Source organism: Pristiophorus japonicus, chromosome 2 (assembly GCF_044704955.1).
Source record: "Pristiophorus japonicus isolate sPriJap1 chromosome 2, sPriJap1.hap1, whole genome shotgun sequence".
NCBI lineage: Eukaryota > Metazoa > Chordata > Chondrichthyes > Pristiophoridae > Pristiophorus > Pristiophorus japonicus.
In genome coordinates, this window is record NC_091978.1 from 6,204,521 (window position 1) to 6,232,091 (window position 27,571).

General features: G+C 48.6%; 1 protein-coding gene across 1 annotated transcript; it reads right to left on the reverse strand.

Moving 5' to 3' along the window:
• On the reverse strand, window positions 1-27,571 carry cct7 (chaperonin containing TCP1, subunit 7 (eta)). Its single transcript, XM_070866677.1, has 12 exons — window positions 27,487-27,571; window positions 14,367-14,520; window positions 13,260-13,366; window positions 12,500-12,625; window positions 10,052-10,104; window positions 9,005-9,176; window positions 8,030-8,194; window positions 6,251-6,439; window positions 5,264-5,361; window positions 4,253-4,385; window positions 2,348-2,554; window positions 1-533 (listed from the first exon to the last, which is right to left on the reverse strand). Exons 1-12 carry the CDS (start codon window positions 27,490-27,492, stop codon window positions 309-311), a joined length of 1,635 nt encoding a protein of 544 aa, XP_070722778.1. The 5' UTR covers window positions 27,493-27,571; the 3' UTR covers window positions 1-308.

The following is a 27,571-nucleotide window of genomic DNA, read 5'->3' on the forward strand; positions in this document are numbered from 1 at the left end:
TGCAAGTCAACTGGAATTTTATTTTTTTCAGAAACATTTCTGTGCGCAAATCAAAATGATTAAAATAATAAATAGAGCTGCAGGTTGCCATTCCTTGGGTCTGACCCTGGAGGTTAACAGTGTGAGGGAGGCTGCCTGCAGAGAATGCCCAAGCCCAGGGACATACACAGGGTATTAGACGGAGCCACGTGCCAGCCACACACTGCAGCTTCAGGCGTGGTTACTGTGCACTGCAGCTGGCCGCTCAGAGGTCTACGGACTGAAACGGATGCGAAGTCAGACCGAGCAGCAACTGATGCCAGACTGCCTCAGTGGGCGTGCGGCCTGCCTCTGCCTCGACCCTTGGGCATGGCTGGAGCGTCCACTGTGGAGCGCGGGTTCTTGATGGTCTCGTCAACGGACAGGATCAGGCAGGCAGCCTCGGAGGCAGCAGTGAGGGCGTTGATCCGCACCACGGCCGGCTCCCAGACGCAGGCGTCGAAATTATCCGCAATGTCTTCGTTGTTGACATCGACTCCGTACCACACTCCGCCCTGGAAACACCGGAGAGGTCGTCAGAACCACACCCGGGGAAACAGCATCCCATTCATCAACCAACATTGCACTATTGGTGAACTGATTGCTATTCAAAACATTACGTACCTACCCCCCCCACAGTCCAACCCCACTTCCCCGGCCAGCCCCGCCGCCCACCACGTCCCCCGGCCCTGCCCCACTCCCCCACCCACGTCCCCCAGCCCAGCCCTGCTCCTCCCCCAGCGCATGCCCAAATGGTTGGGGATATCGAAGGCTCAATCTTCACTCTGGCGTTGATGCGCCTTGAGCAGGATGGCGGCCAATGGGGCTCCGTCGGTGCTTCTGATCACAACCCGGTGGCCCTTGCTGAAAGTGGGCACCAGTGGGTATTAAGCAAGACAAGACCAGGCTCCAGTACACGTTTGTTCTGGTCATGTCACCCTGCACCGATGGTACAAGTGAGCAGTGTCCCGTGGTAATGTCTTGGGATGCTCAGGTCCTGTGGGACACAACACCAGCACGGGACAGGTGGGGTGGGGAAACAAAGTGAAGTTTGGAAGCGCCCAAATTTTTGCCCACTCACTTAACCCATTTATATCCCTTTAAGATTCTTTGTGCCCTCACAACTTGCTTTCCCTTGCAACATCTTTGTATCAGCAGCAAATGTAACTGCAATAGACTCGGTCACTTCAGCCAAGTCACTAATATAAATTGTAAATAGTTGAGGTCCCAGCATTGATCCTTGTGGCACCCCACTAGTTACAGTTTGCCAACCTGAAAATGACCCATTTATCCCGACTCTGTTTTCTGTTAGTTAGCCAATCCTCTATCCATGCTAATATAGTACCCCAACCCCGTGAGCTCTTATCTTGTGCAGTAACCTTTGATGTGGCACCTTATCGAATGCCTTCTGGAAGTCCAAATACACCATATCCACTGGTTCCCCTTTATCCACCCTGCTCGTTACATCCGAACTCCAGCAAATTTGTCAAACATGATTTCCCTTTCATAAAACCATGCTGACTCTGCTTTATTGTATTATGATTTTCTAAATGTCCCACTACTGCTTCCTTAATAAGGACTCCAGCATTTTCCCAACGACAGATGTTAGGCTAACTAGTCTATAGTTTCCTGCTTTCTGTCTCCCTCCTTTCTTGAACAGGGCCATTACATTTGCAGTTTTCCAATCCACTGGGACCCCTCCAGAATCCAGGGAATTTTGGTAGATTACAACCAATGCATCCACTATCTCTGCCGTCACTTCTTTTAAGACACTAGGATGCAGGCCATCAGGTCCAGGGGACTTGTCCACCTTTAGTCCCATTAGTTTGCCTGGTACTTTTTCCCCCAAGTGATAGTGATTGCTTTAAGTTCCTCCCTCCTTATAGCCCCTTGATTATCTATTATTATTGGGAGGCTTTCAGTGTCTTCCAACGTGAAGACCAGTACAAAATATTTGTTCAGCCTCTGCCATTTCCCTGTTTCCCATTATTAATTTTGCAGTCTCATCCTCTAAGGGACCAACGTTTACTTTAACTACTCTCTTCCTTTTTATATACCTTTCTTCCTTTATAGAAGCTCTTACTGTCTGTTATATTTCTTGCTAGTTTACTCTCTCAATCTATCTTTATTGTTTTTTGAGTCATCCTTTGCTGGTTTCTAAAAGTTTCCTAATCTTCTGGTCTACCACTAATCTTCGCAACATTGTATGCTTTTTCTTTCAATTTGATACCATCCTAAACTTCCTTAGTTAGCCACTTAGAAGTCTGCTCCCTCTCGACAAAGAGTGACAGCAGTGTGGGGAGGGGGTGGCCCGAGAAGCGGCCCTTACCTGAGCGTGTTTGGCTCGCAGTTTGTTGAGTATGTTGGTGGCGTCGAAGCCAGCGTTGTCACACAGCTGCCGTGGGATGATCTCCAGGGCCTTGGCGTAGGCCCCAATCAGCAGCTGCTGTTTGCCGGGGATGGTTCTGGAATAATCCCGCAGGTACTTGGAGATTTCCATCTCAATGGCGCCTCCCCCAGCAACAACAGAGTCGTTCTGCAAACACACAGCAAGGAAGTCATTTAACCGTCTGAGCGCCCAGCACTCGGCACAATACTGCCCTCGACAGCCGAGAGCCGCACTGACACCCCGGACACGCAAGGGAGCTCCAAAGAATAACGCAAACACAAGACAGGCATCATTACCACCAATAACCGCAATGCTAGCTAAGGCTGGTTCTGTGCCATAAGCTTGCATGAATTAGGAACCAAACTAAATGGAATAATTTTAAAGGGGGTGCAGGAACAGAGGAACCTGCGGGTGTATGTACACAAATCTTTGAAGGTTGAGAAGGCTGTTTTAACAAAAAGGATGCGGGATCCTTGGCTTTATTAATAGAGGCATAGAAAACAAAAGCAAGTAAGTTTATGCTAAACCTTTATAAATTAATGGTTCGGCCCCAGCTGGAGTATTGTGTTCAATTCTGGGCACCGCACTTTAGGAAGGATGTGAAGGCCTTCGAGAGGGTGCAGAGGAGATTTACAAGAATTGTTCCAGGGATGAGGGACTTCAGTTACGTGGAGAGACTGGAGAAGCTGGGGTTGTTCTCCTTGGAGCAGAGAAGGTTTAAGAGGAGAGCTGACAGAAACATAGAAAGTAGGTGCAGGAGTAGGTCATTTGGCCCTGCGAGCCTACACCACCATTCAATATGATCATGGCTGAGGTGTTTAAAATCATGAAGGGCCTTGAAAGAGTAAATAAGGAGAAACTGCTCTGAATGGGGAAGGGTCGGGAACCAGAGAACACAGATTTAAGGTGACTGGCAAAAGAACAGACAGAGTTATGATGATCGGGAACGCGCTGCCTGAAAGGGTGATCGAAGCAGATTCAATAGTAACTTTCAAAGAGGAATTGGAGAAATACTTGAAGGAATTTTTTTTTGCAGGGCTATGGGGAAGACAGCAGGAGAGCGGGACTAATTTGGGGAAGAGAACAGGAGAGCAGGACTAATTTGGGGAAAAGAGCAGGAGAGCAGGACTAATTTGGGGAAGAGAACAGGAGAGCAGGACTAATTTGGGGAAAAGAGCAGGAGAGCAGGACTAATTTGGGGAAAAGAGCAGGAGAGCAGGACTAATATGGGGAAGAGAACAGGAGAGCGGGACTAATTTGATCACTCCTTCAGAGCTGGCACAGGCACAATAGACTGAATAGCCTCCTTGTGTGTTGTATCATGCTGTGATTCTTTAGAAGCACGTGGAAGGAGGCTGCATTCAGGAAAAGAATTAGCAAAGTGCACGCAGAGAGGAACCTTTGGCTCGGCTACCAGAGCTGGATTCAATAATCAGCTCCGTGCCCGATCTTTACTGTACTCTCAGGCTGGGCTGCTCCGAAGTGGGGGGACACCAAATGTGGAATTGAACTGACGGTAGTTTTCCCCCCCGTCCACCCCTCTCAGCGGCTTCTGTAGGAAATTCCCCGCACATCGTTCTGATCCCAACACAGCTGGATCCGCATCAGCCACAGCATGCCATTGCTCTGCAAGCACGAGACATGGCCCCAGATTCAGTCAGGCACGGTTCCACTCGTATATAGTCGTGGGTGTCACAGCTGGCCCAGAAATATCGCACAGCCGCACTATTTTCGATCATAACCCGCCTGCACCATTTAACAGGAATGAAGCCAACGGCTTCCTCTCAACACTCAGAGCCTGAAAATCGGGTGGCTTGCCTCCCCCATTGCTGCTTAGTTCCTCACCTTGATGGCCCGCCTAACGATCATTATTGCATCGTGAAGGGAGCGCTCCGTCTCTTCCATGAACTGCTCGGAGCCCCCTCGAAGGATGATGGTGCAGGTCTTGGCCTTGGGGCACCCGGTGAAGAAGTTGTATCTGGGGAGGGGAGGTAAATGAAAAGGTCACAATTCTCTGTTACGAACAGAAACCGTCACACCGGCTGAAAGCTTAGAAAACATCTTTCAGAATATATATGCTGCGCTTGGTAACGAAAAGTTAGTAAGCAGGTACAGCAAGTGATCAGGAAGGCAAATGGAATGTTGGCCTTTATTGCAAGGGGGATAGAGTATAAAAGCAGGGAAGTCCTGCTACAACTGTACAGGGTATTGGTGAGGCCACACCTGGAGTACTGCGTACAGTTTTCATCTCCGTATTTAAGGAAGGATATACTTGCATTGGAGGCTGTTCAGAGAAGGTTCACTAGGTTGATTCCGGAGATGAGGGGGCTAACTTATGAAGATAGGTTGAGTAGGTTGAGCCAAACACAATGGAGTTCAGAAGAATGAGAGGTGATCTTATTGAAACGTAAGATAATGAAGAGGCTCGACAAGGTGGATGCAGAGAGGATATTTCCACTCATTGGGGAAACTAAAACTAGGGGACTGAAGTCTCAGAATTAGGGGCCGCCCATTTAAAATTGAGATGAGGAGGAATTTCTTCTCTGAGGGTTGCAAATCTATGGAATTCTCTGCCTCAGAGAGCTGTGGAAGCTGGGTCATTAATGAATTTAAGGTGGAGATAGACAGGTTTTTGAACGATAAGGGAGTAAAGGATTATGGGGAGCGGACAGGGAAGTGGAGCTGAGACCACGATCAGATCAACCATGATCTTATTGAATGGCGGAGAAGGCTCGAGGGGTCAAATGGCCTACTCCTGCTCCTATTTCTTATGTTCTTATGCTTGTGAGAGTGAGGCATAGGCGAGCTGGTGAATTGAACAAGAAGGGTAGACAGAGCACCTAGTATTGCTTATACCTTTCACTGCCAACCTGGACCTCCTCAAACAGCAAGCACAGTCCCAACACATCATCCGCCATGGCATTAACACTGGTCTGAATGGAACCACCACAGGCCTGAAGGGCATGAAAGGCAAAGACACAAAAATGATCGCAGAGAATCAACACATGTAACATCGAGCGGTATCGTGCAATCATACTCAACCATCAAACTTCCTGGATCCCCAACTGTCCCGACACTCGCCCCGATGGCCACACGCACTGCACGATACGTGGTGTGGACCAGATTGGATTCCTGGTCAGTGCAGTTAATGGCCCACAGTCTGAACAGCAATAGCTTCTGGCTTACAGCCAGGGCCGCTGCAACTGTCCATTGCATTTTGGGAGGGTGGAGGAAGGAGATTCTGCCACACACCCGCCCCGGAGACTTTTATTGGCCACTGTTGACGAATGGGCCCGGTCAGGCTCGGCTCTGATGCTCCTCGTGGTCGAATAGCCGAGCAATGGCGCTGCTGACGTGGAACTGGGGAGAGGCTCTGAACGGCTGCTGGGTGTCCATGAAAGCAGACTGCAGCAAGGATTAGCCTCTCGATGGGAAACCAGGGGCAAGAGAGGAAAGGAGTTCTGCAAGAGAATCTCATTTAACATTTTCTGCCCTGCACAACTCAAACCCACGTATTCTCGGCCTATAACTGAGCATTTGCTGAAAGGAGATTGTGCCAGTAGTCGTTTCAATATCTCTCTCATTTTTATTAATAAGCCATCACAGTGATGAGCACCTATCTATAGGTGACAGACCGCAGCACGGACTGACATTGTATTATTAGTTCGGGTGTATTCGCTCAGCAAATACTGGCCACTGACTGTCAGTTAGCATCACCATCAGTAGCAGTTCCCATTCCCAGATCTGCTGGATTATCATCAACAGCAAAAACGCAATGAGTTAACACTTCTGGCAGCTCATTTCCAGTCAAACATTTTGCCAAGACTCTGCAGATTCACTGACCTTCATAGTCCGCTTGAGATCCTCCTCTGGCACCCTGCCAGCGCAGAACATGTCCCTGTCTGCAAAGAACTGGGTGGCCACATCTCCAATGGGAAGCTTGGACAGCACCACTTTGGCCCCGGACAGGTGGATCTTCTCCAGCTTATCATAAAGGATATTCCACTCTGCATCAACAATGGCCTGATAGTCCTAGAAACAAAGAGCGGAGTAATTAATGGCCAGAGCGTGCAAATAGTGGACCCAGTCCGTGGTGGGTAAACCGATTAGCACACTGCTCTTCATTACCGTACAGCCCGGGTCTCAAACCAGCTAAAGCTAAGCCGCACACCCACTGTCTGATCCCTGGTCAATGCCGGGGCGCTCATTCTCAACCCGTCAGCGAACATAGTCACAACGTTTCCTCTTGGAATTATGGCTCAGTTCCAGCTTCGTTGGGTTCATACGCTGGCTATTGGGAGCACGGGAGCAGCACCACTTCCAACAAATACAGAACTTGGCGCTGAAGGAGCGAGGGTAGGGGGCTGGTGAATGCAATGCTCCAGACTTGGCATCAAGCACTCACTGCTGTATTTCCCAATTCCCCCCCACCAGACATCTTGTGGCCTCCCCACAAGGCTGCCAATTAGTGGCGTTTTGTGGTGGGCCTGTGCCCACTAGCATCTATACTGTCACTACCTAAAGTCATTCCACAGAGGACTCTTGCAGTTCGCAGGGAAAGGATACTTTCCATCCCATCACCCAGCTTCTCAGACTGAAGAAATGGGTCCAACTCCCTGAGCCAGACAGTATTTCTAATTTTTTTTTTTAAAAACAGTGAGTCAGCAAAGAAGATGGGCTGAACGGGTCGACCAGCTACCGAGGATGGACAGAATCAAGTCAGCCGACATTAACACAGAGCTTCCCATTTACCTGTAGCTGTTAACCCCCATGCATTTCACACCATGCACACAGAAGGAATATGCAAGCAGTGCAATGTATGGGGATTAACAAACTGCTGCAAGGCTGATCGTGAAAAATGATGAGTTAATTGGAGAGATATTGTGGAAGTGAGCAATTAAGAGGCATTAGTTATTGAGACTGGCCTGATGGGACTGTCTTGTACTTATAAAAAAAATATTCGTTCCTGGGATGTGGGCAATGCTGACAAGGCCAGCATTTATTGCCAATCCCCAATTGCCCTCGAGTAGGTGGTGGTGGTGAGCTGTGTGTTTGTCGGAAGGATTTCAGAATTGTTGACTCCCGACAAATTACAATGAGGAAAAACAATGGGACAGGTTCAAGATACCGAGCACTTAATCACTTCCATTGTGCGGGTACGGAGTATGACATAGGTTTTGGGTATCCCAGGATGGGAGAAGCCAATACTGGTTCGATCACTCAATCAGGCATGTGCTTTGATTAGTTATATGGGAACAGTTAGAAATCTGTGCCACACCTCACTCTCGGGCTGGAGGATACGAGCTCCCAATAGCCTACATCCACCAATTTCGATCCCTCCGTCTGACTGAAATGTCTTCCCCTTGGTGCAGTGCAGCAGGTACTAACAGCTCTCCGATATTGCAACAGAGTACCAGTTCTTCACTGTGAGCCCAGACAGTGACTAGCAGCAAGGTTCAGGGTGCACCAGCACCGTGCAGCAGGAGTCACTAAGCAGCAAACAGGAGCAGCAACCCTGGACAAGAGCCCCCTCCCGCCCACCCACTCTGCACAAACTCAGAACGGAATTAAAACCCATGCCAGTGCAGTGACATTTATTGTTCTGTCTTCAAGAGTACTGACCTCAACGTTGTTCACCCGGACCTCTGCGTTATCCTTCTCGGCTTTCAGCTCCAGTTCCACATTCAGCAGTGCAATCTTAGGCTTTTCGTATTTCTTGGACTGCATTTCGAAGCCAGCATAAGAGAAGGTTTTCTTGAAGGCGACGCCAGCTATCAGCTCAGATTCCTGCGATGGACAGAGCATGTGTAAGAAAATACCCGAGGAATTCACTGAAACAGTAATTTCTAAAAGAAAATAACCTTTGGGTTCAATTTTCCTGCTGCCCTTTTATAAGAGATTGAGGTGAGATAGTCGGTGTACGATCCTGCAGCGCTTGTACACAGGCTGATGGTTTTCACATGTCACTGTGTGCAAGACCAGCTGCAACTGTAAACACATTCCCTGGGATTCTCCCCCCTCCCCGCCCAGCTCATGAAAGTAAAGGGACAGTGGCAGCGTGATTACAAAATTGATCAAGACAGAAAGCAGAGAGTAGTGGTGAACGGTTGCTTTTTCAGACCAGAGGGAAGTAGACAGGGATGTCCCAGGGGTCGGAATTAGGACCACTGCCCTTGTTGATATATATTAATGACCTGGACTATGAGAATTCAGGGCATCATTTTTTAAAGTTTCAGATGACACAAAGCTTGGAAATGTAGTAAGCAGTAAGGAGGCTAGTAGCAGACTTCAGGAGAACATAGACTGGTGAAATAGGCATGGTGGATGAAATCTAATGGAGAAATATAAAGTGATACGTTTTAGAATGAGAAATGATGAGGCAGAATTGTAAATGGGGTGCAGCGACAAAGAAACCTGGGGGATCACGCACACAAATCTTTGCTGGCGACATATCAAGTTGATAAAGCTGTTAATAAAGCATATGGCTTTATAAAGGCATAAGAATTGGGAACATAAGAATTGGGAGCAGGAGTAGACTATAGGGCCCCTCAAAGAATTGAATGCATACAAATGATAGCGGTTAGGATTAATGCTAACCTCCAGACCGCCTCCTTGAACTTTCTTTATCCCAATCATTTTCAGTGGAAGAAGGTCATCCAGCATCATGACTGCATCCACCACCATCTTGGAGAAGAAGCCTTTTTGCCGAGCAATCAGCTTGGAGCTGAGCGCAGTAGCGGCACATTTCTCCAAGAGCTCTCTCTGATGCCTGGGACACGAGAGAACAATCAGTGCACGTTGACAGGACCAGCAGTAAAACTACAAGACAAGTTCATCCTACATCTAGAATTACAAAGCAGCCCACTTGATCAGCAGCCCGGCCACCACCATAAAGAACATTAACATAAGAAATAGGAGCAGGAGTAGGCCATTTGGCCCCTCGAGCCTGCTCCCACCAGCGCACCGTGGCTGCAGTGTGTAGCATCTACAGGATGTACCGCAGCGACTCGCCAAGGCTTCTTCGGCAGCACCTCCCAAATCCGCGACCTCAACCATATAGAAGGACGAGGCCAGAAGATGAATGGAAACACCAACACCTCCAAGTCACACACCATTCTGACTTGGGACATACATTGCCGCTGAGCCAAATCCTGCAATCCTGACCCAACAACATCGTGGGAGCCTCGCGGACTGCAGCGGCTCAAGGTGGCGGCGGTTTATTGAAGAGTGGACCAGGGTGTCACGGAGGGAACGGTCCCTTTGGAATGCTGAAAGGGGAGGGGGAAGATATGTTTGGTGGTGGCATCACGCTGGAGGTGGCGGAAATGACAGAGGATGATCCGTTGAATGTGGAGGCTGGTGGGGTGGAAGGTGAGGACAAGGGGAACACCCAACACCCATCGTGGTTCTGAGAGGGAGGGGAAGGGGTGAGAGTAGAGGTGTAGGAAATGGAACATGCACAGTCGAGGGCCATGTCAACTATGGTGATGGGGAATCCTTGGTTGAGGAAAAGGAAGACATATCGGAATTACTAGTATGGAAGGTGACATCGTCAGAACAGATGCGACAGAGTCGCAGAAACTGGGAGAATGAAAAGAGTCCTTACAGGAAGCAGTGTGGGATTATAGTATACTTTATACTTACTCCTTGTTGTCTTTTTTCACAGTTATAGCAATGGCTTTGATTTTTTCCACAGCCTATTCCAGGAAACAAAAATCAGAATCAACTACATGGTTAAAGAAAATATCCTGAGGGTTTCCGGTCTGTAAGGCTCCGTTACACTCCGTTACCGGGCAGTATCCACTGAGCTGTTGCCAGAGCCAAAGTGTTAACATACAATGAGTGCTGCTTAACATCGGGGATAGTGGAGGCCATATCTGGGACTGTGAATCAAATGTAACAATCACTGAATCGCCCCTGGTATTATCAGTAGCTCCTAGAAACCACAACTACTTACATTTATATAGCACCTTTAATGTAGTAAAACATCCCAAAGCTCTTCATAGTGGTGTATTCAGACAAAAGTCCACACCAAGCCAAGGAGGAGACACTGGGAGGGGTGGTGAAAAGCTTGGTCAAAAGGTAGGTTTTAAGGAAAGTGTGAAAGGAGAAGAGGTGGAGAAGCAGAGGGAGGGAATTCCAGGATGTAGGGCCTAGACGGCTGAAGACACGGGGGGGCGGGGAAGAGAATGTGCAAGAGGCCAGAGTTGAAAGAACGTAGAGTTCTTGGAGGGCTGTAGGTTAGAGGTAGGAAGAGGCGAGGCCATGGAGGGATGAGAATTTTAAATCTGAGATGTTACTGGAACTGGAGTCAATGTAGGTCAGCGAGCACAGGGGTGATGGGCGAGCGCGTCAGCACAGGCAGCAGAGTTTTGGATAAGCTGAAGTTTATAGAGGGTGGAAGATGGGAGGCCAGCCAGGAGTGTGTTGGAATAGCTGAGTTCAGAGGTAACATCGGCACAGATTAGTGTTTCGGCAGATGGGCTGAGCCATGGGCAGTGACAGGCCATGTTGTGGAGGTGACAGTAGGCGAGCTTGGTGATGAGGATATGACGTTGGATGCTCAGCTCAGGGACAAATAGGACACCAAGCTTGAGAAGAGAGTGGTTCAGCCTGAGACAGAGGCTATGGAGGGGGGCGGAACCAGTGGCAAAGAAACCAAGTTTGTATTGGGAGCCGAAAACAATGGCTTCAGTCTCCCACTGTTTATTTGAAATAAGTTTCAGTTCATCCAGGACTGGCTGTGAGAGACATGGTGGTGGTAGAGCTACGCACATGTGTGTAACATTCCTGTTAAGCTGCACAGCAGTCTGAAGATCCCACACAGGCCACTTACCAGCTTTTACATGGGAGAAACCGCACACGCCGCAAAAATTTGAATGGGCCGCACAACCAATTCAAGGGGCCGTGGGTGAAAATAAACATTACAGGGAACACTGGACATGTGCAGCTGGACATGTTTTCGTATGATTTGAGGGGCAGCTTGTAGATGAGAAATTACCCCCCCCTTCCCCCCGCCCTCCAAGGATAGATTCCTTTGGGGGACTCCAGGGGTGCAATGGCGAGAGCCACTGCAAGACATTCTCTGACTACGACTGGATAGGTAAGAGCAGAACCAAGCAAGGGCAGTCCCACTGACCTGGACAACAGAGCGGGGTTAATAAGAACGTAAGAATTAGAGGCATGACTCGACCATTCGGCCCCTCGAGCCTGCTCCGCCATTCAATAAGATCATGGCTGATCATCGACCTCAACTCCACTTTCCTGCACTATCCCCATAATATTCAAAAATCTATCGATCTCTGTTTTGAATATACTCAACGCCTGAGCCTCCACAGCCCTCTGGGGAGGAGAATTCCAAAGATTCACCAGCCTCTGAGTGAAGGAATTTCTCCTCATCTCAGTCCTAAATAGCCGACCCCTTATTCTTCAATCTGTGACCCCTAGATCTAGACTCCCCAGCCAGGAGAAACATCCTCCCTGCATCTACCCGGTCAAGCTCCTTAAGAATGTTATATGTTTCAATGAGATCACCTCCCATTCTTCTAAACTTGGTTGGAGGAGGACGGTGTGGTCAGCTGAGTCAAAGACTTCAGAGACGGAGAAGGATGTGGAGGGATAGTTTACCACTGTCAGTCACATAGGATGTAATTTGTGGCTTAGTTTAGATCATACTTCAAGGCTTGAAGAGTGGATAACACATAGATGCCAAATCATCAAAGCCCTAAGCGTTTGATATAAAGATGTACCAATGGAAACATTCAGAACACATCAACAAGCCCATACCACCAAGACTGGCTCAAACTATGCATTTGGAGTGAACACTCCTGCTCACTGGTTAATACATACGTCACAAAATATCAACCCACACTCTGGGGACGGGATAAAGAGGGACAAACGGATCACAAGTCAGTAAGATGAGCGTCTATCTGGTGGATTACTTTTCTGGAAACCATATTAATGTATGAAAATGGCTTTTAGACTTTGACGGACTGGTTTCTAAATGCTTCTTCATAGAAGCACAAGATTGCGATGAACATCCATTTAATCGTAACCCAGCCCTTTAGAAAAATCAATGAAGAGCCATATTACCAGCTGTGTGGCCGTACGGAAAGATCGGATGATAATCTGGGGGTGAAGCCCCTCTTCCACATAGGATTTGATCTGTCTCAGGAACTCCGCAGCCAGTAGGGTAACGGAAGTGGTCCCATCGCCCACCTGGAAACAGAAACAAGAACATATTAACATGATATACATTTTAAACTTAATTCTTACAACTATTAAGCACTCAACCTCATGTAAAAGGAGTGTGTGACCCAGTGTCCCAGAGTGTGAAAGGTCAGTGTGTGACCCAGTGTCCAAGAGTGTGAAAGGTCAGTGTGTGACCCACTGTCCCAGAGTGTGAAAGGTCAGTGTGTGACCCAGTGTCCCAGAGTGTGAAAGGTCAGTGTGTGACCCAGTGTCCCAGAGTGTGAAAGGTCAGTGTGTGACTCAGTGTCCCAGAGTGTGAAAGGTCAGTGTGTGACCCAGTGTCCCAGAGTGTGAAAGGTCAGTGTGTGACCCAGTGTCCCAGAGTGTGAAAGGTCAGTGTGTGACCCAGTGTCCCAGAGTGTGAAAGGTCAGTGTGTGACCCAGTGTCCCAGAGTGTGAAAGGTCAGTGTGTGACCCAGTGTCCCAGAGTGTGAAAGGTCAGTGTGTGACCCAGTGTCCCAGAGTGTGAAAGGTCAGTGTGTGACCCAGTGTCCCAGAGTATGAAAGGTCAGTGTGTGACCCACTGTCCCAGAGTGTGAAAGGTATCACTTGGAGATTTTTGGGGGAAAAGAGCAAATAAAAGTGCAATCATTCACTTCACCTCAGCATCTTGTGATTTTGCGATGTCCACAAGGGTTTTTGCAGCTGGGTGAACAACATCGAGAAGCTTCAAGATGGTGGCTCCATCATTTGAAACGGTAGCTTTTCCTAAAAAAAACACATACATGGTTAAAGGTGAGAGTACGTGACACATGGGGAAAACCGCCAAGATGGGAAATAGTAGCAATATACCAGGGGCCTTCTAACTGTCAGTCACACAGAGCAAAAGGTGTCTTGCCTGATCCTCGTTCTGTGTTGGATTAGCTGGGCGGTAGTGGATGCACAACTGACATCAGCACCGTGCACCGGTACCGGGAGCGGAATCAGTTCCCACTCCTGATTGGATTTGGTGACCCCTGCTGCAAGGTATATGTGCAGAGGTCACTTGGTAACAGCACCGTGTCCAGTAGTGATGACTCTCATGGTCAAACAGCTCGCAACACTCGGCATCCACGAAGAATGGCTACAGTAGCAAGGGGTGTCGGCAAGCAGCAGGACTGTATGTGGGGGGGGAACTAACGACACCCCGACACGAGTATTTAAATTTTCCAAATTAAAATGGAGGGGCACGGTTATTTGAAGCCACAGTAACCAATGTTCCCTCTAATTTTGTTTTCCGTCGTGTTCCCTTTAAATTTGCAGAAAGGCCGCTAATGTTCCCTTTAAGCTGCGCAGCGCTCCAGGTCCCACAAAGACAGTGAGACGGTTTTTAAATAGGAAAAGAGTGCGTGTGTGGAATGTTGAATGTTGAATGTTGGAGGGGCAGCATAGGGAACAAACAACATTAGAGAGAACACTGGTGGCCACACATGCTCGGTATCTTCCATCAGCAACAGCCTGTGAGCAGCCTGCGCAGGACCTCCTGACTGATGCAGTCGAGCACCTTGGGGGCAACAATGACAGTAACCCACTCCAGATACTTCATAAAGTGCCACAGTCTATTCAACGGATGAAATGCACCCACATCTACCACAATGAAACAGAAACAGTAAAACAAGTTCAATGATAGCAGCTACACAGCACCTTTGAGAATATTTCCGTTCTGTTATTACACACTTTTGTAGTGGAGAGGATAGAAATATTGGGACAAAGTGCCCACTGCCCCTACCTCTGTCATCCACGATGAGCTTGTCCATCCCACGTGGCCCCAGTGTGGTCCGAACAGCCTCAGCGATAACCTGGCAGGCATTAATGTTACTGACGAGCTGTGGAGTTCCTTGGGAAGTGTCTGTCCCCTCCTTGAGGAGGATAACTGGTGTGGACTGGGAAAGAAAAGCAAATTCAGATTAAACACTGCGGCTTTAATGAGCCACCTTTTGAAGAATAAAGTCCAGAGTACAACATTCTACCACAGTTGAAAAGACAAGACGACAGCGTGTTAGTCATGGCTCAGTAGGAGGCACTCTTGCCACCCAAAAACATCCCAATAATGGATAATCAAGGAGCTATAGCAAGGGAGGAACTTAAAACAATCACTAAAGAACTAGTACTTGGTAAAATAATGGAACTAAAGGTGGACAAGTCCCCTGGACCTGATGGCCTGCATCCTAGAGTCTTAAAAGAAGTGGCTGCAGAGATAGTGGATGCATTGGGTGTAATCTACCAAAATTCCCAGGATTCTGGGGAGGTCACAGCCGATTGGAAAACCACAAATATAACGCCTCTATTTAAAAAAGGAGACAGACAGAAAACAGGAAACTATAGACCAGTTAGCCCAACATCTGTCGTTGGAAAAATGCTGGAGTCCAATATTAGGGAAGCAGTAGCGGGACATTTGGAAAAGCATAATTCATTCAAGCAGAGTCAGCATGGTTTATGAAAGGAAAATTATGTTTGACAAATTTGCTGGAGTTCTTTGAGGATGTAATGAGCAGGGTGGATAAGGGGGAATCAGTGGATGTGGTGTATTTGGATTTCCAGAAGGTATTCGATAAGCTGCCACATAAAAGTTTACTGCACAAGATAAAAGTTCACGGAGTTGGGGGTAATATATTAGCATTGATAGAGGATTGGCTAACTAACAGAAAACAGAGAGCCGGGATAAATGGGTAATTTTCCGGTTGGCAAACAGTGACTAGTGGGGTGCCACCTGGATCGGTGCTGGGTCCTCAACTATTTACAATCGATATTAATGCCTTGGATGAAGGGACCAAGTGTAATGTAGCCAAGTTTGCTGATGATACAAAGATGGATAGGAAAGCAAGTTGTGAGGAGGACACAAAAAATTTGTAAAGGAATATAGACAGGCTGAGTGGGCAAAAATTTGGCAGATGGCATATAATGTGGGAAAGCATGAGATTATCCATTTTGGCAGAAAAAATAAGAAAATTATTTAAATGGAGAAAAATTGCAAAGTGCTACAGTACAGAGGGACCTGGGGGTCCTTGTGCATGAAACACAAAAAGTTAGTATGCAAGTACAACAAGTAATCAGGGATGCAAATGGAATATTGGCCTTTATTGCAAGGGGCATAGAGTATAAAAGCAGAGAAGTCCTGCTGCAACTGTACAGGGTATTGGTGAGGCCACACCTGGAGTTCTGCGTACAGTTTTGGTCTCCGTATTTAAGGAGGGATATACTTGCATTGGGCACAGTTCAGAGAAGGTTCACTAGGTTGATTCCTGAGATGAAGGGATTGACTTATGAAAAAGTTTGAGCAGGTTGGGCCTGTACTCACTGGAGTTCAGAAGAATGAGAGGCGATCTTATTGAAACATAAGATAATGAGGGCGCTCGACAAGGTGGATGCAGTGAGGATATTTCCACTCATGGGCGAATCTAGAACTAGGGGGGCATAGTTTCAGAATAAGGGGTCGCCCATTTAAAACTGAGATGAGGAGGAATTTCTTCTCTGAGGGTTGTAAATCTGTGGAATTCTCTGCCCCAGAGAGCTGTGGAGGCTGAGATAGACAGATTTGTGAGCGATAAGGGAGTAATGGGTTATGGGGAGTGGGCAGGGAAGTGGAACTGAGTCCATGATCAGATCAGCCATGATCGTATTGAATGGCGGAGCAGGCTCGAGGGGTCAAATGGCCTACTCCTGCTCCTATTTCTTATGTCCTCCAAGTCAGAAGATTGTGGGTTCAAAGTCCCACTCAGAGACTTGAGCACAAGAATCTAGGCCGACACTCCCAGTGCTGAGGGAGCGCCGCACTGTCAGAGGTGCCGCCTTTCGGATGAGACGGTAAACCAAGGCCCCGTCTGCTCTCTCAGGTGGACGTGAAAGATCCCATGGCCACTATTTCGAAGAAAAACAGGGTAGTTCTCCCCGGTGTCCTGGCCAATATTTATCCCTCAATCAATATCACTAACAGATTATCTGGTCATTAACACATTGCTGTTTGTGGGAGCGTAAACTGTCGTGCGCGAATAGGCTGCCGCGTTTCCTACATAACAACAGTGACTACACGTGTGGTTGTGAAAGGCGATGTTTAAATTAAAGTCTTTCTTTCTTTAACTGCGTAAACCAAGAAATTGATGTTAGAATCGTAGAATTTTATTTAAAGGAGGGCATTTGGCCCATTGCGTCTGTGCTGGATTTTTGAAAGAGCTATCCACTTTCTGCCATTCTTCTGCCCAATTCTTTTAAACTTAAAAAATATATATTTATCCACAACCATTTCAAAAGCTATTATGAATTCCACTTTCACCAGTGTTTCATTGACCTAATTTCTCTGTTGCTTTGATAATCTTAAATTTAGGTCCCCTAGTTACCTCAAGTGAGAGAAATTAATTCTGCCCCATTTCACAGAATCATACCTGTGATGCTCTTTGAAAGAGCTATTCAATTAATCCCACTGCCCTGCTCTTCCCCCTGTAAATATTTCCCCTTCAAGTATTTATCTAATTCCCTTTTGAAAGTTATTATTGAATCTGCTCCCAACGCCCTTTCAAGCAGCGCGTTCCCGACCACAACAACTCGCTGCGTAAAAAAATGTTCCCTCATGTCCCCTCCGGTTCTGGTGTCCCTGATGACGACGTGTGCGGGAAGTGCATCTGCCTGCAGCTCCTGACAGACCGCTTTGCGGCACTGGAGCTGCGGGTGGATTTACTCTGGAGATGTGCGATGCTGAAGATGACGTGAACAGCACTTTTAGTGAGTTGCCCACACCGCAGGTAAAGGGTACACAGCCAGATAGGGAATGGGTGACCAACAGGAAGAGCAGTGCAAGGAAGGTAGTGCAGGGTCATCCCCCTGCAAAATAGATACACCACTTTGGGTACTGTTGGGGGGGGATGACTTATCAGGGGAGAGCAGCAGCAGCCAAGTTCATGGCACCACTGGTGGCTCTGCTGCACAGGAGGGCAGGAAAAAGAGTGGGAGAGCTATTGTCATAGGGGATTCAATTGTAAGGGGAATAGACAGACATTTCTGCAGCTGCAACCGACACTCCAGGTTGGTTTGTTGCCTCCCTGGTGCAAGGGTCAAGGATGTCTCGGAGCGGGTGCAGGGCATTCTGAAAAGGGAGGGTGAACAGCCAGTTGTCGTGGTGCATATAGATACCAACGATATAGGTAAAAAATGGGATACGGTCCTACGAGACGAATTTAGGGAGCTAGGAGCTAAATTAAAAAGTAGGACCTCAAAAGTAATAATCTCAGGATTGCTACCAGTGCCACGTGCTAGTCAGAGTAGGAATCCCGGGGTAGCTCAGATGAATACGTGGCTTGAGGAGTTGTGCAGAAGGGAGGGATTCAAATTCCTGGAACATTGGAACCGGTTCTGGGGGAGGTGGGACCAGTACAAACTGGACGGTCTGCACCTGGGCAGGACCGGACCCAATGTCCGAGTGGGAGTGTTTGCTAGTGCTGTTGGGGAGGAGTTAAACTAATATGGCAGGGGGATGGGAACTTATGCAGGGAGACTGAGGGAAGTAGAATGGGGGCAGAAGCAAAAGATAGAAAAAAGAAAAGAAAAAGTGAAGGGCAGAGAAACCTAAGGCAAAAAGCAAAAAGGGCCACATTACGGCAAAATTCTAAAGGGGCAAAGTGTGTTAGAAAGACAAGCCTGAAGGCTGTGTGTCTCAATACGAGGAGTATTCGGAATAAGGTGGACGAATTAACTGCGCAGATAGCAGTTAATGGTTATGATGTAATTGGCATCACGGAGAAATGGCTCCAGGGTGACCAAGGCTAGGAACTCAACATCCAGGGGTATTCAACATTTAGAAAGGATAGCCAGAAAGGAAAATGAGGCGGGGTGGCATTGCTGGTTAAAGAGGAAATTAATTCAATAGTAAGAAAGGACATTAGTTGGATGATGTGGAATTGGTATGAGTGGAGCTACGGAATACCAAAGGGCAGAAAATACTAGTGGGAGTTGTGTACAGACCACCAAACAGTAGTAGTGAGATTGGGGACAGCATCAAACAAGAAATTTGGGATGCATGCAATAAAGGTACAGCAGTTATCATGGGTGACTTTAATCTACATATTGATTAGGATAACCAAACTGGTAGCAATGCAGTGGAGGAGGATTTCCTGCAGTGTATTAGGGATGGTTTTCTAGACCAATATGTCGAGGAACCAACTAGGGAGCTGGCCATCCAAGACTGGGTGATGTGTAATGAGAAAGGACTAATTAGCAATCTTGTTGTGCGAGACCCCTTGGGGAAGAGTGACCATAACATGGTAGAATTCTTTATTAAGATGGAGAGTGACAGAGTTAATTCAGAAACTAGGGTCCTAAACTTAAGGAAAGGTAACTTTGATGGTTTGAGGCGTGAATTGGCTAGAATAGACTGACAAATTATACTTAGAGGGTTGACGGTGGATAGGCAATGGCAAACATTTAAAGATCACATGGATGAACTTCAGCATTTGCACATCCCTGTCTGGGGTAAAAATAAAACAGGGAAGGTGGCTCAACCGTGGCTAACAAGGGAAATTAAGGAAAGTGTTAAATCCAAGGAAGAGGCATATAACTTGGCCAGAAAAAGCAGCAAACCTGAGGACTGGGAGAAATTTAGAATTCAGCAGAGGAGGACAAAGGGTTTAATTAAGAGGGGGAAAATAGAGTACGAGAAGAAGCTTGCCGGGAACATAAAAACTGACTGCAAAAGCTTCTATAGATATGTGAAGAGAAAAAGATTAGTGAAGACAAACGTAGGTCCCTTGCAGTCAGATTCAGGTGAATTTATAATGGGGAACAAAGAAATGGCAGACCAATTGAACAAATACTTTGGCTCTGTCTTCACGAAAGACACAAATAACCTTCCGGAAGTACAAGGGGACCGAGGGTCTAGTGAGAAGGAGGAACTGAAGGATATCCTTATTGGACGGGAAATTGTGTTAGGGAAATTGATGGGATTGAAGGCCGATAAATCCCCAGGGCCTGATAGTCTGCATCCCAGAGTACTTAAGGAAGTGGCCCTAGAAATAGTGGATGCATTGGTGATCATTTTCCAACAGTCTATCGACTCTGGATCAGTTCCAATGGACTGGAGGGTAGCTAATGTAACACCATTTTTTAAAAAGGGAGGGAGAGAGAAAGCGGGTAATTATAGACCGGTTAGCTTGACATCAGTAGTGGGGAAAATATTGGAATCAATTATTAAGGATGAAATAGCAGCGCATTTGGAAAGCAGTCATAGGATCGGTCCAAGTCAGCATGGATTTATGAAAGGGAAATCATGCTTGACAAATCTTCTGGAATTTTTTGAGGATGTAACTAGTAGAGTGGACAAGGGAGAACCAGTGGATGTGGTGTATTTGGACTTTCAAAAGGCTTTTGACAAGATCCCACACAAGAGATTGGTTTGCAAAATCAAAGCACATGGTATTGGGGGTAATATACTGACGTGGATAGAGAACTGGCTGGCAGACAGGAAGCAGAGAGTCGGGATAAACGGGTCCTTTTCAGAATGGCAGCCAGTGACTTGTAGAGTGCCGCAGGGCTCAGTGCTGGGACCCCAGCTCTTTACAATATACATCAATAGTTTAGATGAAAGAATTGAGTGTAATATCTCCAAGTTTGTAGATGACACTAAACTGGGTGGTGGTGTGAGCTGTGAAGGGGACGCTAAGATGCTGCAGGGTGACTTGGACAGGTTAGGCGAGTGGGAAAATGCATGGCAGATGCAGTATAATGTGGATAAATGTGAGGTTATCCACTTTGGGGGCAAAAACACGAAGGCAGAATATTATCTGAATGGCATCAGATTAGGAAAAGGGGAGGTGCATTGAGACCTGGATATCATGGTTCATCAGTCACTGAAAGTTGGCATACAGATACAGCAGGCGGTGAAGGCGGCAAATGGTATGTTGGTCTTCATAGCTCGGGGATTTGAGTATAGGAGCAGGGAGGTCTTACCGCAGTTGTACAGGGCCTTGGTGAGGCCTCACCTGGAATATTGTGTTCAGTTTTGATCTCCTAATCTGAGGAAGGACGTTCTTGCTATTGAGGGAGTTCAGCGAAGGTTCACCAGACTGATTCCCGGGATGGTTGGACTGACGTATGAGGAGAGACTGGATCAACTGGGCCTTTATACATTGGAGTTTAGAAGGATGAGAGGGGATCCCATGGAAACATAAAAGATTCTGACGGGACGGGACAGGTTAGATATGGGTAGAATGTTCCCAATGTTGTGGAAGTCCAGAACCAGGGGACACAGTCTTAGGATAAGGGGTAGGCCATTTAGAACTGAGATGAGGAGAAACTTCTTCACTCAGAGTTGTTAACCTGTGGAATTCCCTGCCACAGAAAGTTGTTGATGCCAGTTCATTGGATATATTCAAGAGGGAGTTAGATATGGCCGTAACGGCTAAGGGGATCAAGAGGTATGGAGACAAAGCAGGAAAGGGGTACTGAGGGAATGATCAGACATGATCTTATTGAATGGTGGTGCAGTCTCAAAGGGCCTACTCCTGCACCTATTTCCTATGTTTCTATACCCTCTGGTTACCAACCCTCCTGCCCTCTTATCAAAACTGTTCATGATTTTCATCACCCCTATTAAAGCTCCTCCTAACCTTCGCTGCTCCAAGGAGAACAACCCCAACTTCTTTAGACTCTCCATGTATGTAACTTAAGTCTCTCATCATTGATACCAGTCTAGTAAATCTCTCCTGCATTCTCAGGGCCTTGACAGTCTTCCTAAAGTGCGGTGCCCAAAATTGAACAACACTCCAGCTGATGCCGAACCTGCATTTTATAAAGGTTTAGCATAAATTTGTTGCTTTTGTATTCGTATTAATAAAGCCAAGGGTCCCATATGATTTTTTTCCTTCTCAACTTGTCCTGCACCTTAAATTTGTGTACATACAAAATGGTCTCTGTATTCCTGCACCCCCTTTAAAATTGTACCACTTAGTTTATGTTTCATGCAATTCCATGTTTGAATCCCTCCAATCAGGTTTCCACATCTGCCACAGTACCAAAACAGCTCTCATCAAAGTCACAAATGACATTCTTTGTGACTGTGACAAAGGCAAACTGAGGAGGGGTCAAGAGAAGTGGTAGTGAGGTAGAGCTGGGTGTCATCAGCCACATGTGCAAACTGATGCTGTGTTTCTGGATGATGTCGCCAAGGTGCAACACGTAGATGAGAAATAGGAGGGGGTCAAGGATAGATCCTTGGGGGACACCAGAGGTAACGATGTGGGCGGCAGGAAGAGAATCTATCTGCAGCTTTTGACACAGTTGATCACTCTATCCTCCTCCAACACCTCTCCACCACCGTCCAGCTGGGTGGGACTGCACTCGCCTGGTTCCATTCTTATCCATCTAACCGTAGCCAGAGAATCTCCTGCAACGGCTTCTCTTCCCGCCCCCCACATCGTTGGTGGTAAAAACAGAGAGACAGACTATTATCTGAATGGTGACAGATTAGGAAAAGGGAAGGTGCAACGAGACCTGGGTGTCATGGTACATCAGTCATTGAAGGTTGGCATGCAGGTACAGCAGGCGGTTAAGAAAGCAAATGGCATGTTGGCCTTCATAGCGAGGGGATTTGAATACAGGGGCAGGGAGGTGTTGCTACAGTTGTACAGGGCCTTGGTGAGGCCACACCTGGAGTATTGTGTACAGTTTTGGTCTCCTAACTTGAGGAAGGACATTCTTGCTATTGAGGGAGTGCAGCGAAGGTTCACCAGACTGATTCCCGGGATGGCGGGACTGACCTATCAAGAAAGATTGGATCAATTGGGCTTGTATTCACTGGAGTTCAGAAGAATGAGAGGGGACCTCATAGAAACGTTTAAAATTCTGACGGGTTTAGACAGGTTAGATGCAGAAAGAATGTTCCCAATGTTGGGGAAGTCCAGAACCAGGGGTCACAGTCTGAGGATAAGGGGTAAGCCATTTAGGACCGAGATGAGGAGAAACTTCTTCACCCAGAGAGTGGTGAACCTGTGGAATTCTCTACCACAGAAAGTAGTTGAGGCCAATTCACTAAATATATTCAAAAGGGAGTTAGATGAAGTCCTTACTACTCGGGGGATCAAGGGTTATGGCGAGAAAGCAGGAAGGGGGTACTGAAGTTTCATGTTCAGCCATGAACTCATTGAATTGCCGTGCAGGCTAGAAGGGCTGAATGGCCTGCTCCTGCACCTATTTTCTATGTTTCTATGTTTCTATGTTACCTCTGGTGTCCCCCAAGTATCTATCCTTGGCCCCCTCCTATTTCTCATATACATGTTGCCCCTTGGCAACATCATCCAGAAACACAGCGTCAGTTTCCACATGTACACTGACGACACACAGCTCTACCTCATTACCACTTTTCTCGACCCCTCCACGGTCTCTAAATTGTCAGACTGCTTGTCCAGTTCTGGATGAGCAGAAATTTTCTCCCAATTGAATATTGGGAAGACCAAAGCCATTGTTTTCGGTCCCTGCCACTGGCACCATCCCTCTCCCGAGCATCAATCTGAGGCTGAACCACACGGTTCACAACATTGGTGTCATATTTGACCCGGAAATGAACTTTCGACCATATATCCGCAGCATAACTAAGACTGCCTACTTCCACCTCCGTAACATCGCTTGTTTTCGCCCTTGCCTCAGCTCATCCGTTGCTGAAGCCCTCATCCGTGCCTCCGTTACCTGTAGACTTGATTATTCCAACACACTCCTGGCTGGCCTCCCACATTCTACATTATGTAAACTAGATGTGATCCAAAACACAGCTGCCCGTGTCCTAACTCGCACCAAGTCCCGTTCACCCATCACCCCTGTGCTCGCTGACCTACATTAGCTCCCGGTTAACCAGCGCTTCGATTGCAAAATTCTCATCTGTGTTTTCAAATCTCTCCATGCCTCGCCCCTCGCTATCTCTGTAATTTCCTCCAGCCTGACAAACCTCCCCGCTGTCCGAGATATCTGCGCTCTTCAAATTCTGCCCTCTTTGAGCACCACTGATTATAATCACTCAACCATTGGTGGTCTTCTGTTGCCTAGGCCCCAAGCTCTGGACCTCCCTCCCTAAACCTCTCTACCTCCCTTTCCTCCTTCAAGGCGCTCCTTAAAACCTACCTCTTTGACCAAGCTTTTGGTCACCTGCGCTAATTTCTACTTATGCGGCTCGGTGTCAAATTTTTATCTCATAATACTCCTGTGAGGCGCTTCGAGATGTTTCACTACGTTAAAGGCGCTATATAAATACAAGTTGTTGTTGAAGAAATGTCTCCTCGTCTCAATCCTAAATGGCCGACCCCTTATTCTGAGACTGTGACTCCTGGTCTAGACTCCCCAGCCAGAGGAAACATCCTCCCTGCATCTACCCTGTAAAGTCCTGTAAAAATGTTGTATGTTTCAATGAGATCACCTCTCATTCTCCTAAACTCGAGAATATAGGCAGAGTCAACTCAATCTCTCCTCATAGGACATTCACCCCATCCCAGGAATCAGTCTGGTGAACCTTCGTTGCACTCCCTCTATGACAAGTATATCCTTTCTTGAGTAAGGAGACCAAAACTGTACAAAATAGGGGGCATAGTTTAAGAATACGAGGTCGCCCATTTAGAACTGATAGGAGGAGGAATTTCTTCTGAGGGTCACAAATGTGTATAATTCTCTGCCCAGAGAGCTATGGGGGCTGGGTCTTTGAATATATTTAAGGCTGAGATAGATTTTTGAGCGATAAGGGAGTAAAGGGTTATGGGGAGCGGGCAGGGAAGTGAAGCTGAGTCCATGATCAGATCAGCCATGATCTTATTAAATGGAGTAGGCTCAAAGGGTCAAATGGCCTATTTCTGCTTCTTACGTTAATACTCACAGGTGCAGTCTCACCAGGACCCTATATAAGACGTCTTTACTCTTATACTCAAATCCTCTTGTAATAAAAGCCAACATACCATTTGCTTTCTTAACTGCTTGCTGTACCTCCATGTTACCTTTCAGTGATTCGTGTACAAGGACACCCAGGTTCCTCTGAACACCAACATTTCCCAATCTCTCACCATTTAAAAAATACTCTCTTCCCTATTTTTTCTACCACATTATATTCCATTTGCCATGTTCTTGCCCACTCACTTAGTCTGTCTATATCCCCTTGAAGTGCCTTTGAATCCTTCTCTCAATTTACATTCCCACCTAGCTTTGTATCATCAGCAAACTTGGATATATTACATTTGATCCCCTCAACCAAACTATTGATATAGATTGTGAATAGCTGGGGCCAAGCACTGATCCTTGTGGCACCCCACTAGTTACAGCCTGTCAACCGAAAAATGACCCGTTTATTCCTACTCTGTTTTCTGTCCGTTAATCAATTCTCAATCCATGCTAGTATATTACTCCCAATCCATTGAGCCCCAATTCTGTTTAATAACCTCTTGTGTGGCACCTTATCGAATGCCTTCTGAAAATCCAAATACACCACATCCACTGGCTCCCCCTTATCTATTCTGCTAGTTACAACCTCAAAAAACCAATTTGTCAAACATGATTTCCCCTCATAAATCCTATTGTAGATTGTAGTATTTTCCTTTTTACAGATGTCAGTACCGCCCCTCCCATAGTGTAGCACTCCCTCAGTACTGCCCCTCCAACAGTGCGGCGCTCCCTCAGTACTGCCCCTCCGACAGTGCGGCACTCCCTCTGTACTGCCCCTCCGACAGTGCGGCACTCCCTCTGTACTGCCCCTCTGACAGTGCGGCACTCCCTCAGTACTGCCCCTCCGACAGTGCGGCACTCCCTCAGTACTGCCCCTCCGACAGTGCGGCGCTCCCTCAGTACTGCCCCTCCGACAGTGCGGCGCTCCCTCAGTGCGGCGCTCCCTCAGTACTGTCCCTCCGACAGTGCGGCGCTCCCTCAGTACTGCCCCTCCGACAGTGTGGTGCTCCCTCAGTACTGCCCCTCCGACAGTGTGGTGCTCCCTCAGTACTGCCCCTCCAACAGTACTGACCCTCCGACAGTTCTCCCTCAATATTGCCCCTCCGACAGCGCGGTGCTAACTCAGTACTGCCCCTCCGACAGTGCGGCTCTCCCTCAGTATCGCCCCCTCCCTCAGTACTGACCCTCCGACAGTTCCCCCTCAATATTGCCCCACCGACAGTGCGGCACTCCCTCTGTACTGCCCCTCCGACAGTGCGGCACTCCCTCTGTACTGCCCCTCCGACAGTGCGGCACTCCCTCTGTACTGCCCCTCCGACAGTGCGGCACTCCCTCAGTACTGCCCCTCCGACAGTTCTCCCTCAGTATTGCCCTTCGACAGTGCGGCACTCCCTCAGTACTGCCCCTCCGACAGTGCGGCACTCCCTCAGTACTGCCCCTCCGACAGTGCGGCGCTCCCTCAGTGCGGCGCTCCCTCAGTACTGCCCCTCCGACAGTGCGGCGCTCCCTCAGTACTGCCCCTCCGACAGTGTGGTGCTCCCTCAGTACTGCCCCTCCGACAGTGTGGTGCTCCCTCAGTACTGCCCCTCCAACAGTACTGACCCTCCGACAGTTCTCCCTCAATATTGCCCCTCCGACAGCGCGGCGCTCCCTCAGTACTGCCCCTCCGACAGTGCGGCTCTCCCTCAGTATCGCCCCCTCCCTCAGTACTGACCCTCCGACAGTTCCCCCTCAATATTGCCCCACCGACAGTGCGGCACTCCCTCTGTACTGCCCCTCCGACAGTGCGGCACTCCCTCTGTACTGCCCCTCCGACAGTGCGGCACTCCCTCTGTACTGCCCCTCCGACAGTGCGGCACTCCCTCTGTACTGCCCCTCCGACAGTGCGGCACGCCCTCTGTACCGCCCCTCCAACAGTGCGGCACTCCCTCAGTACTGCCCCTCCGACAGTTCTCCCTCAGTATTGCCCTTCGACAGTGCGGCACTCCCTCAGTACTGCCCCTCCGACAGTGCGGCACTCCCTCAGTACTGCCCCTCCGACAGTGCGGCACTCCCTCAGTACTGCCCCTCCGACAGTTCTCCCTCAGTATTGCCCTTCGACAGTGCGGCACTCCCTCAGTACTGCCCCTCCGACAGTGCGGCACTCCCTCAGTACTGCCCCTCCGACAGTGCGGCACTCCCTCAGTACTGCCCCTCCGACAGTGCGGGGCTCCCTCAGTACTGCCCCTCCGACAGTGCGGCACTCCCTCAGTACTGCCCCTCCGACAGTGCGGCGCTCCCTCAGTACTGCCCCTCCGACAGTGCGGCACTCCCTCAGTACTGCCCCTCCGACAGTTCTCCCTCAGTACTGCCCTTCGACAGTGCGGCACTCCCTCAGTACTGCCCCTCCGACAGTGCGGCACTCCCTCAGTACTGCCCCTCCGACAGTGCGGCACTCCCTCAGTACTGCCCCTCCGACAGTTCTCCCTCAGTACTGCCCTTCGACAGTGCGGCACTCCCTCAGTACTGCCCCTCCGACAGTGCGGCACTCCCTCAGTACTGCCCCTCCGACAGTGCGGCACTCCCTCAGTACTGCCCCTCCGACAGTGCGGCACTCCCTCAGTACTGCCCCTCCGACAGTGCGGCACTCCCTCAGTACTGCCCCTCAGTGTGAGTGTGTGGGCCCCAACAGCCGCCTCGTGGTCCCCGCCCCCTTTAAGCGGGCCGGGCGCCGTTAATCCCCCGGGGCTCGCCGACTCCTGTCGCCCGTGAAATGGGCCCGCGAGCACCGACCCCAGCGCCGCGCCTCCTGCCCCCACACCGGCCCGAAAGACAGAGACAAACCGCGAATCCCGCCCTAATATCGCCATTATCCGCAATCCCGCACCCTTCCCGATCCGCCCGCTGCCCCATCGCGCCGATGGAGCCGGCCTGAGTGGGCGGATGGCGCCGGATTGCCCGCGGCCCTCACCCACCATCATCTTGCTGTTCTCCTTCCTCTCTTGCTGCCGCCGCCGAACCTTCCAGCAACAGCCCCTGCGTGCTGACGTCACGCGCCGC